At 41.4% G+C, this 12076-nt stretch overlaps 1 protein-coding gene and 2 long non-coding RNA genes across 5 annotated transcripts; 1 reads left to right on the forward strand and 2 right to left on the reverse strand.

Annotated features, from left to right (window-relative positions):
• Positions 1-372: 372 nt before the first annotated feature.
• LOC110227965 lies at positions 373-834 on the reverse strand. The gene is made up of 2 exons (XR_002331579.1): positions 728-834; positions 373-613 (listed from the first exon to the last, which is right to left on the reverse strand). It is a non-coding gene; the product is annotated as an uncharacterized LOC110227965 (long non-coding RNA).
• Position 835: 1 nt separating this feature from the next.
• Positions 836-2564, reverse strand: LOC110227943. 3 transcript variants are annotated; one of them, XR_002331578.1, is made up of 6 exons: positions 2243-2564; positions 1888-1974; positions 1349-1408; positions 1155-1278; positions 1002-1064; positions 836-908 (listed from the first exon to the last, which is right to left on the reverse strand). It is a non-coding gene; the product is annotated as an uncharacterized LOC110227943 (long non-coding RNA). The 3 variants fall into 3 exon arrangements; XR_002331576.1 differs by lacking the exon at positions 1349-1408; XR_002331577.1 differs by lacking the exons at positions 1349-1408; positions 2243-2564 and adding an exon at positions 2052-2221.
• Positions 2565-2906: 342 nt separating this feature from the next.
• Positions 2907-5954, forward strand: LOC110230223. The gene is made up of 3 exons (XM_021032363.1): positions 2907-5594; positions 5677-5770; positions 5854-5954. The coding sequence occupies exons 1-2, from the start codon at positions 2907-2909 to the stop codon at positions 5767-5769; spliced, it is 2781 nt and encodes a 926-aa protein (XP_020888022.1). The 3' UTR covers position 5770; positions 5854-5954.
• The last annotated feature ends 6122 nt before the right edge of the window (positions 5955-12076 follow it).

Here is a 12076-nt window from a genome sequence, read left to right on the forward strand (position 1 = left end):
ATGACTTATGAAGATCTCTTGTCGAAAATCAGATCGGAATTCGAGCTTGAAGGTATCACTACAAGAAATTTATTCATTGATAGCGCTAAAAATATGCTATCTTACGTTATAGATAGCGAATTCACAAACGCTATGTTCTCGGCAGCTATAGTAGGTATCACCCATACAAAAGCATTTTTTGTCGTGCTATTATAAGTCCTTCTAGTATAGCACTAATCGAATGCTTTAATATAATTTTTTATAACTCATATTTTTTGCTATATTATATTTTTGTGTAGCTATTTTTATGTGCTACATTATAAAATGATGAATTGCAAAATTATTTTAAATCTATAAATTTAAAATCCAAATAATTATATGCTACAAAACCAATTTGTTGAAAGCACGTTTCTTTTCATAGATCATCAAAAAATACATAATTGTAATTTTACAAAATAGTTCAGCATTTAACACCATTTGTTATAAAAACAAAGGTCATAAACAACGTCATAAGTACTGCAATTCAGATGGACTAAACAAAGAACTCCATTGGTTTGCTCTTTCCCTCCCTCCAAGGACTTAAGATGATGTCTCATTCCAAGCAATTCTCATTTCACTGCCTTCTCTATATCCTCTGCAGTTCAGTTCTCTTTTTGAAGTTGGATGTCTTTGTATGAGTAAAAGCAAGTGACTTTCTCAATTACTTCTACAAGATAATGGCTAGAAAACCGTGAGAAAAAGAGGGAACCTGAGATTCATGATGGTCTTTTTAGCATCAGACTTCAAAGACAATCCAATGACCTAAACAGCTTCTGTTGTAGCTTATTCACCAGCCTTAAAAAAATATTAAAAGAAACTTGCCTTAGCCTTCTGGACCATGCTTCCTTTGTTCTTGTCTTTCATTCCCACAGTCAACAACGTTAACACCTCTGTTGGCAAACATGGAACAAAGGGAAAACAGATTACTGAATTATGATTTACAAAAAATAAACGTTGATGATAAGAAAGGAAATTTTACTTACTCTTCTATGTTGCTAGTCCAGTGTGCTTCAGGATCGTAGAGATTGTTACCACATTTGTGATTGCTAAATACACAAAAGATTAGATTATACGTATATAACACACAAGACGAGAAACAGATCTAAACAAGATTAAGTGATAGTAAGAATCTATACCCATTCCAGGTATCACTCAAACTCCACTTCAAAAGCCTTTCTTTATCTCCTGCTTTCTCAATGAATCCAAGCACATGAGAGTACAATTACTAGCTAGGACTAGTATTAACCTTTTGTCCCTTCACTGTCAAAAACAGAACCCATGTAAGTTAAGGAAAATAACGTGTGTATGAAATAAAAATGTAGTAGCTAACCAGAGAAACCCAAAACTTGTGACTTAGACAACCAAAACTTGCAAATTTAGAAACCAAAACCTGAAAATTCATAAACTAAAACCTGTAACAGAAAATCAAAACCTGCAGCCATCAATCTGGAAAGCTATTTCCACTTCCACAATCATCAGAAGCCATAAAAAACAGACTCCAATAAAGGATCAAGTATGAAACATTACCATTAACATTACAAATCTGTAGAGTAATCGTTATCTAAGTCGCAACAACCTAGACTAAAGTAACCAAATTAAATTCTTAAAGATCACATCCTAACAAATCTTAATAGAGTACACATGAACCATTTGAAGCAGCAATGAGAAAACGAGAAAAGTAACGACATCTTAATAGAGTAAACATGAACAATTGCAAACATTTTTCAAAGACTGCACATATATACCAAAGAGGAGACATTGCGACAGTCCATAAATAAGGCATGGTTTGCTTGAATCCTAAGAACTACGTGAGTAAAGACTCCATCATGTTCATTGAAAAAAAAACAAAGAAAAAGCGGAAAGACAGACCTCTCTTGGTTATTTCTTGAGCTTTGCTCTCTTGCCACTCTCACTAAATGGAAAAGAGCTCTGGAAGTATTTGAGGATTCATTGTATCTGGGAAACAAGTAAGATATTAGAGTAGAAAAAGGGAGAGTTCTATGATGTATGAAAATAGATATGTAAAAACTCACTAGAAGAACTCGATGGAGACTTTTTGCTTTCTAAATCGAAATCATTATCTCACTGCTAAATCAATCTAACCCAAATTCATCTACAATTGCTAATAAATCTAGTGAATCCTAACAAAATCGTACATATGGAGCCGAGAGAAAGAGAAAGATGGGAGTCGGAGCGAGAAGGATTAAGCAATTGATCGAGAAACCTTTCAGCTACGAAGAACCAAGCGACGAAGATGGTTTGGGTTTCACCTACGTTTCAGCCACCGAAATTAAATTTATGGTTTAAGGCTATCTCAGACCACCGACGAAGATGGAGACTGAAGTTTTCATCAAATTGAAGAAGAATAAGATAAATTTGGGGATGAAAGCGAGGGTGACAAAGAGATAATGGATCTGAAATCTGAAGCGAAACTGATAAAATCTAATAGATCTAGGGTTGCATAATCAGAGGAAGAGAGTAAGCGAGAGAGGAGAAAAGAAGAATAGAGAGGTATAGGAGGAGAGAACGATGAAGGAGAAGAAGATAGAAATTAGGGTTGTCTCTTAATAATTTAAAAAAAAAAATTTTTTTGCTAAAGTGTTAAGCGGTTTTTGTGAAATATTTGCTAAATTTTGGCGGTCATAAGTGATTCTACGTCTCTTCTTTGCTATTATAGGGCTTAGCATTTTTCAATGCTACGATATAGTTACAAATCCCTCGATATCATCTTTAATAGCATTTGCAAAATCCGTGCTATCCTAATATGCTATCAATGCACACTTTTTTTGTAGTGTATGCAGCTCAGACCAAAGCTTAGCTACTGGCTTCCATCACAACTCTCTGTTTTTTCGGTTAATACTAGGCCGCCAGTAATTATTACAAGCAGTATGAGTATAAGGAATTTTCTGGAAGTTAGGAACACTGCAGTTCATATTAACTTGTTGCTATCCCTTGAGCCTCAACCTGCGGAAAACAGATCAGTGGTAATTAGGTCTAACTACTCACTGGCCTCGGAAAGAGGCAAAGGGAGTGTACCTGAAGGTGGTGGTTCTGACTTCTTGCGAAGGTATGGTTTAGAAACTGGTGGGACTAATAGAAGTGAAGTCAACAATGTGAGTGGTGTTAGGAGAAGGCTGTTTGATGATGATGGACAGACTGATGCAGTCAGATTCCTCTTAGTAGCATCCAATAGTGAAGCGTCTGATTTGCAGAGAAATGATCCGCTGGTGACTGGGGTAGGCCTGCTCCCTGGTGTTGATGATAGTGGGCTGATTAGACTTGGTGATTCTCAGACACCGTCTCTCTCTGCGTCTTCTGAAGGATATCTTCTTTTTGCTGAGGCTGTCGAGGAGAATGAGAGTATGAGTGAGGATCAGGCAGCGCTGCAGGCAGTTGAAGAATTTGAAGAGCAGGAGCGCCTTCGCTGTGCTGATAAAGGAAAGGCAATTCAGGGTGCTGAAGATCTTGTTTATATTGACTCTGGAGATTCGCATACGGATGGTGTTGTTGGATCAGGATCAGATGATGATCAACAGGAGGACTCGCAGTACTGGATTGATTTGTTTGATCAACAATATCCTTTGCATTGGCCTTCGCCGTTGCTTGAAGTTGGTGAACCTTCTGTGCTTGTTGGTGAAAGGTTGTCTGTTCCAGCAGGAGATGATGTAGATGTTGGTGCTGCTGTGTTAACATATGTGACACAAGGAACAGCTAACGAAGAGATTGATCTTAATACAGTAGCAGGTGTGACTCCAAATATAAGGCCAGCTCCCACTGATGTTCCTGCCATACCTGCAACTACCCAAGCAAGTGAAATAGACAATGGCATGCCTGAGCTTACGCAAAGAGAAGATGCGGCCCCTGTCTATGATGACATATATGAAGTTACAGCCACTGAAGGGTCTGACAATGATTCTGCTGAAGGAGATGTTATTTATAGAGGCCGCGTGTTTAAAAACAAAGTTGATGTGCAGAATACGCTTGCCATATATGCAATCAAGAGATTGTTCCATTTCAGACAAACCAAATCTGACACCGAAAGGCTGATTTTTGTTTGTGTTGATCAGCATTGTCCGTGGAGAGTGTTTGCCCGTGTTGTATCGCCATTCTCAGAGAACTTTGAGATTCGGACATGTACATTGACACACACTTGTTCTATAACAGCAAGGTCCCAATATGGTAAGCAAGCGTCAGCAAAGGTGATTGCTGAAGTTCTTAAGGATAGGTATGCAAATGGGTTACCTGGTCCTCGAGCTGTTGATATCCCGGATATTGTATTACAGGAGCTCAAAGTTTCTATTAACTATATGAAGGCGTGGTATGCAAAAGAAGCTGCTGTTTTTGCAAGCCGGGGTAGTGACGAGCGCAGCTATGAGCTACTTGGTGTGTATATGCATTTACTGCAAAAAGGAAATCCAGGAACTGTCTACAAGCTTGAATACACAAAAGCTGTAAATGGAGTGAAGCAGTTTAAGTATCTTTTTTTCTCACTTGGGGCGAGTATTGCTGGGATAAGGACCATGCGAAGGGCTGTGCTTATTGACGGAACAGCTATCAAGTCCAAATTTAAAGGGGTGTTACTGACTGCAAGTATGCAGGACGCCAATATGCAAGTCTTTCCCATTGGCTTTGGAATAGTAGATAGTGAGAATGAGCTGGCGTGGACATGGTTTTTGAGGCAGTTGAGCCTGTTGCTGCCAGACGCTGAGGATCTGGTTATTGTTTCTGACCGGCATAGGTCAATCTATGCTGCAAAGCGCCACATTTATCCACTAGCGTTTCATGGTGCTTGTGCTGTTCATTTAGTGAGGAATGTGAGGAGTAATTGCCATGGAACCGGTGTTGCAGGCCTTGTTGCAAAAGCCGCACGGGCTTTTAATGTTGGCGACTTTGAGGAGTGGTTTAAGGAGATAGTAAAGAGAGACCACAAGTGTGCAGCCTATTTGGACGTCATCCCGCGTGAGCACTGGACTCAGGCCTATTGTCCTGCAAAGAGATACAATATCATGAGCTCAAATATTGCGGAGGCCCTTAATGGTGCGCTTGCAAAGATTGTTGAGCTACCTATTCTTTCTATCGTCGAGTCTATAAGGACTAAACTAATGGAGTGGTTTTGCCTACGGAGGGAGAAAGGAAAAAGACTATCTGTTTTTCCAGATCCTATCACTCCAAATGTTAACAAGCTCCTTCTTCGATACCAGGCTGACTCCGCTGGTATGCCTGTGAAACCTGTGTCAGCAATGAGTTCCCAAGTTGGTGATGGCAAGAAGAATTACTATGTTGACCTTGAGAAGAAAACGTGCACCTGCTTATTGTTCCAGAAACTGGAAATCCCCTGTAGCCACGCTTTGGCTGCTGCAAGGCTAAGGGGAATTTATGTTCCAGCACTCATATCTTCTCACTACACACTTGCAACATTTTGTGAAGCATATGCAGAATACATATTCCCTGTCCCTAATCAATGTGATGAGGTAATTCCAGCAGTGGTGGAGCAGACTCAATTCATTCCACCTATTAATCCAAATGGGCCAGGCCGGCGCAAGAAAAAGAGGATCCCATCAGCCGGTGAATTCACGGTAGTAAAGCTAACCTATATGATTACCTGTACATGTACTAACCTTAAGTTGCAAAAGAGTTAACCATTTTATTTCTTTGCAGGCTGCAAAGAGAAGGAAGAGTGGACCACACAAGTGTTCAAGCTGCTTGAAAACAGGGCATAACAGAGCAACTTGCTCTAATGTGCTTCCATAAAGTATGGAATCTCTGACTTTTATGGATGAACTGTTGTGAATATATATTAGCTGTTCAGTTGAAAACTTGAATTTGAAACTGCAGGTGTCTGGTTGCACAACAGTTTTTTGGGGGCGTTGTGATGAAGCAGATAAAGGTTGTCATGGAGAAGGTTTTTTGTTGTCTGGTGAACAAGGTTTGATGTATTACCAAAAGCGGTTTGAAGAACTGGAGCGGGAAGGAGTTGTTCAGCAAGTATGGTAAAGAAGCCCAAGTTTTTTGGTGACTTTGCAATGCAAAACATGTAGATATCATTGCAAAGCATTTCTAGGTGTCTGTTTTTAACTTAAACTGCATTTGGTAGTTAGAAAGTTGGGAAGATGGTGTTAAATCTCGGTATTGTCATGTAATATCTATGTGCCTGTTTTAGCTTAAATTGCATTTGGCAGTTTAAAAGCTGGGTTTGTGGGGTTAAAACTCCATATTGGCGTGTAATAGGTATGTGTTTCCCTTTTTTGTAAACAAGGCTATGTACTTGGAACTTTGAATATGAATGACAACTGCTGCGTGCCCTTTATTAAACCATGAAAGCGTGCATTCAGAAAGAAAGAAACATGGAAACGACTGTTAACATAGGGCTAGAAAACGTCTAGCATAACTATAAAGGAAACATTTCCGGCATAGCTGAACAACTGCGACATTGTTAACATAACAGTAAGGTGTAGCACCCCCAAAGCTAAATGTGTGCTCGTAGCGGCCAACCCTCTCGAAGTCCATGTCAACAACTTGCCTAATAACCATCTCTGCGATGTCAACAGCTTCTTCAACGCTTGGCATGAGAGAAAAGAAAGAGTTAACGACCTCCATCGCTTCCTCGTAGGAGCCATGGCACACAAGAACAACTCCAAGAGCAAACCGTGCATAAATTATTTCAGAAGCCGCTCCACCAATAAGATGAATTGCTTCCTGGGAAGGTCCTCTTTGTGCTGCAAGTCGGAGGCCCTCTACATACATGGCAGTTGCGTTACCAGCTTCCAAACATCTAAGCAGAAAAGGCCGGTAGACCGAACCTTCATTTGCGTGGCCGCTGACAAATAACAACTCGTCTATGTCCACCTCATTGAGCACAACCTCGTCCAAGGCTAGGGAGTTGCAGTAATGACCAGCAGCAATCAAAGAGCCTAGTTCTCGAAAACCATGGTGTCCCAGACGCCTCACAATGTCGATAAGTAGAGGGTGTGGAATGGTATCCATGTCTGGTTTGCGTAGATTTGAAGGTGATAGGTAAGACGTAAATGGCCTGGTCGTTGGTGGTATATATCATGGAGAGAAAAAGCGTGTTGTGGGTGCTACATTTATTGGTTCAGCTGTAACAGGGACAAAGCGTGTGGAAGAAGATTGAGTAGGGGTTGTAGGGGTGGTGACTGTATAAAGCTAAGCAAATGAAGAGTGGCCAGATGGTAGACAGTAAATGAGGAAGCAGTGTAATAAAGGTAAGTCAGAGATATAAATTGAGCCACTTGTTAGTTAAAATGAGAACAGTGCTATACTTAATACAGAGAAGATACATAATAGCTATATGGATACACTTGTTAGGTATGAATAGACTTAAAATAAAGAGACATACATGTTGGCTACTTCTGCGTACCAATTGAACAGTTTTGGCTTAACAGAGAAGTAGATACATAACACCAAACCAGTAGAAAAAACACAAAGAACAACGGTTATCTATTCTGCATCCACTCCGAAGACAGGCTGGGATGTCAGGATATTTCCAGGTGTTGGCATGAGACCGCTTCTTAACAGGACGAAGCTGCATTATGTGGTGGAAGACCTCACTGGCCACCTGATCTGCTGCTTGAAATGAACCAACAAGAGAAACGAAAGTCCAATTTGTTTCAATAGCTTGTCGGTAAAAACCTAGACAAAGCAGAAGCAACGCTTTAGTGAATACTGAATGAGGCAGAGGCGTTGTATCAACGCTTAACAAGCGGAGACCATCTTCGGCGCGACCTTCTTTGGCAGCTAATCGGAGGCTCTCAAGATAAACTGCAGTAGGATTGTTAGCTGCTAGGCAATGACGAAAGAAGTGGCGGTATGGAGATTCAAGATTAAGAAGAGAAGCATCTGAAAGCAGAGGTTGGAGGGTAACTGAGGAAAGGACCTCTGAGTTGTAGGCTAAGCTGTGGTAGTATTTGGAAGTCAAAATCATACCTCCTAGATCTATAAATGAAGATGCACCAACCCTTGAAGCAATTTCAAGAGCAACATGAAAATCTAAAGTTTCCATTGATGAATAGACATAAGTTCCTATTACCTTGCAAAATGGAGTTAAATAGGAATGGCGAAATCAGGTGGGGGTGAGTAAAGGCAGTTTAATAGATATGGTAGTACAGTTGGGAAGAGGTTTGGTTAATAAAACAAGTAACATGTATAAATAAGCATTAACACAAATATAAGAACTGATATATTTGGACGGTAAGTGATTAGAATGGGTCTTTAAAACTGAGAAAACTCAAAGATTAACCAATGTGAAGTATAAATACACAGAAAGGTAAGTGAATGCAAATAAAACGGAGGAAATGACAGTAGGAGGATCATTTTGGCAATACAGGCAGGAGTTTAAAGTGGAGAGACATACTCTCCATACATGTCTAGCGCATAGCGCATCCGGATGTTATCAACTGCATCAGGGGTAAGTTTCGTAAATGCGTTAGTAAGACCATGAGAGTGAAGCTCCATCAGCTTAACAGAAATTGGGCCACAGTCACCACCACGAGAATTCTGTGGCAGACCAGGCAGGCGCATGTATGTGAAGGAAGCGGACGGCCAAGTGGTTGGCAGCTCACCAATGACCGAGGACAGTAGCGACGGAAGCATCTGACAAAGGCCATTCATGTATCCAGGGACTTTTCTTGCAGGAGTGCAGTCTTCAAATGGGTCAAGGATGGTGATATGACCTTTTATGAGATCAACTGCTAAGGCAACCCAATGTTTCTTACCCCAATTCATTGGAATGTAGAGAGTATCAATATCAGTTACCAAGTTCAGTTTCTCTGAACGACCCGCAACACGACCTTCAACATAGGCTTTAAGCAACGGGTTCCATACAAACGAGGATGAAGGGGAGTGCTGACTAAAACTCATAAACTTGTTGGTTATGATTGTAGTAAACATAGAGTCAAGGATAGTGATTCTGCGTTTTGCAAGGTAGGCACCATGTTGTTTCCAAGCAAAGTCAACCAACAAATCAATGTGCTGGATGTCAAAACAAAGGGGTACTTTATTATTATTTGGGTGCTGATAAAAGAGAAGTCAGCATAAAGGTTTCTGGATTGAATAGGAAGGGTAGAAACTAACCAAGTTAGAGACCCAATGCTGAGGTTTGGAAAGGTCAAAGAAGAAGGAGGATGGGTATGTGTGACCAGCAAGTGTGTACTGACTGCGACGAAAAATGCAGAACTTAAAGTTTCTGATACATAAGCAGAGAAAACATTTTAGTAGGCTAAAGAAGGGCTTAGAGCAAACCTGCCAGAAAAGGAGCGAAGTTTGGTCATTAACTTTGCAATGAGCGCTTTGTTATTTTTCCCAAGTGTTGACAGAATGGAGGCAGAGCAATCCTTAACAACAGGGTCAGTGGCAAGATGTCTGGAGCGAAGGTTCATGGCAGGGCCAGTAATTATTACCGGGGTCGTATCTGATTTCATAGCGGAAATACTACTGGCAAACTTCGAGCCACGTGCCTTAAAAGCCAAATAGGGGCCAACAGGACGACTGGGAGAGGTGGAGGTCTGGAGAGATGGTGCAGACTGAGGTCCCATGTCAGATGTTTTAGGGAAGGAGCCACAGTCAGTGTCCAATGTATCTGTACCGTTTGATGGCGGAGTTGGAGATATAATTGGAGTAGGAGACGGAGAAGTGAGTATAGATGTATGTTTAGTAGTCCCTTTTGGTGAGTGAACCTGCGAAGAAGACAAATATCAGTGAAGAGAAATGGCGAGGACAATAAGCTAAGGACGAAGAATGGAAATGGTGACTTTAGAGGGTACGCTAATTACGGCAGCAGTCATAGAAGGGAGTGGAGTCAAGGAATGTTTAGGGAACTCAAAGGCACTTGTTTGCTGCACAGAAGGATCCACCTGTGCACCGTTTGAGGTGTATGATTTTGTTTCCCAAATAAAAGAAATACGCCGACTCGAGTTCTGATAAAAATATGTAATCAGATAAGGAACTTGGTTGTACACTGAGTGAATGTTGTACACTGAGTGAATCAGAAGCAACAGTGAAAGTCGGAAATACCATTTTAGTGGTACCAGAAGCAGTTACCGGTTTGGCAGGACTTGACGGTGGGACAAAGGTACCAACAGGGTTGCAGTGTGCTTGCAGTACGGGACGGGAGCTTTGCTGTTCCTAATGGGTAATAAGTCAGAGAGAAAAAGATAACAGTAAACGGTACCAGTAAGGGACGGTAATTGCAAAATAACCTCAGAACGCAGGAGGGGACATGAAGGATTAGCAGGGGTATCTCCAGCTTTTGGACTATCCATCTTGGTAGAAGGCGAAAACAGATTACCATCTTCCTCTGACTTCTCCGACTGAGGCTTTGGATGGATCGTAGAACGTTCAGACGATGAGTTATCCGAGTTAGCATCACCAGCAGAGCGGGTAACACGTGCAGGTATGGGAGAAATGCGTCCACAGACAGTTGAGGAACTAGCCTTTTCTGACTGAACGTCACCTTTACAGGGTTTAGGGTGAAGCATCTGCTGCATTTCTACAAGTAGAGACTCTTTAAACTGCCGCAATTGTTTTTCAACAATTTTTTCAACCGCTTGGTGGCTGGTTGACGTCTTCTTTGATCTACAATGGGTGGTAGGAGGACCTCCATCATCAGAGTCGGTGCTACATGTTTCAGAGTCAGAGGGGGCTGTTTTTCGCTTACGGGGAGCAGACATGAGAGGTAGGGAAGCATACCCACCATGCCAGACAGATTTAGTGAAAGCAAAGCCAGATACAAGAAGCCTCTCCATATGGCAAACATGTATGTCAACAGGACCACCCAATTCAAACTCTGGCTGCCGTGGGCGAGGATACGTGACAAGAAGCTGGTACAGGTAAACCAAAGAATTAAACACTGTAATTTTTAAAAAACCGGGCAATAAAAGAGAGAGAGTAAGAACTTACTTCAGGATCACGTTCTGTAGCTAAAATGTTTGAAGTGTGGTAGGTCTTGCACTTAGGCAGCCGCTGAAGGAATTTGTCAAGGAAAGTATAATGTTGATCACCATGACGAAGGAATTTTGTTAACAACGGGATAAACCTAAAAGCAAAAAGCTGAATGGCCAGCGGGAAACCATGAACTGCAAGCGATGACTGTCTCAGTTTTGATACAAGTGCTGAGCTGTCATTTATGTAGCTACCAACCCTGACTGAACGCACAATGCGTTGAAAAGAATGACGTCCCCAAGGGTAGCTGAGAAAGAAGTCTATATCTTTAACCATTTCAACAACTTCAACAGCTGGCCTCACAGGCTGATTGCGACAAAGCAGAACGCCTTCTACAAGGACAATAAGAGCAAGTCTAAATTTCCTCCAAGCTGGCATGTTTGGTTCACGCTTCAAACGTTCCACAATTTGTTTAACAGTAATACAACCAAGCTTCCCTCCTATTAACTTATACCAATACGGGGGTTCGTCCTCTGCATGGTTAGCAGCCGCCTCCAAGGCAGCTGCTGGGGGAAACGGACCGCAAGGCAGACCCGTAGCTTGCTGAAATTCCATAAGTGAGAAACGCAAGGGATGCCCTCCATAAACAAACCAAAGCTCAGATGAATTTTCAGTATCAAGCTGCCTACATAAGAGCTGGTGAACCAACTGACCAGAGAGAGAACACTGTCTCACACGAAGAGAGAACAATACTCCAAGGGGGGAACCTAATAATTTGTCCAACTCAGGCATCCCTTCCAAAATATCTAAAATATCTATCATATACTTTGGTTTCGAGTAACCATTGATTCGCACTGAATGGCTAGGATAACGGTCAGTGGCAAAAATTCTAGGAGAAAGGGAACCTGTAAAAGTAGATAGTAAGGACAGAGGTAAGCAGAACGACAGCAATGACAGCAAGTAGATGGAGCGCAGGCAATGGAGAAGCTAATAAATTTACAATTTCAAATAACTTGTAAGGGCACATGAAAACCACTTAAAGCACATAAAACTAAATCCTAGACCCAGCAGACTACTAAACCCAAGCAGGAAGCACATAAAACTAAACCCTAGACCCAGCAGACTACTAAACCCAAGCAGGAAGCACATAAAACTAAACCCT

The sequence above is a fragment of the Arabidopsis lyrata genome, assembly GCF_000004255.2.
Source record: "Arabidopsis lyrata subsp. lyrata unplaced genomic scaffold ARALYscaffold_8, whole genome shotgun sequence".
Taxonomy (NCBI): domain Eukaryota; kingdom Viridiplantae; phylum Streptophyta; class Magnoliopsida; order Brassicales; family Brassicaceae; genus Arabidopsis; species Arabidopsis lyrata.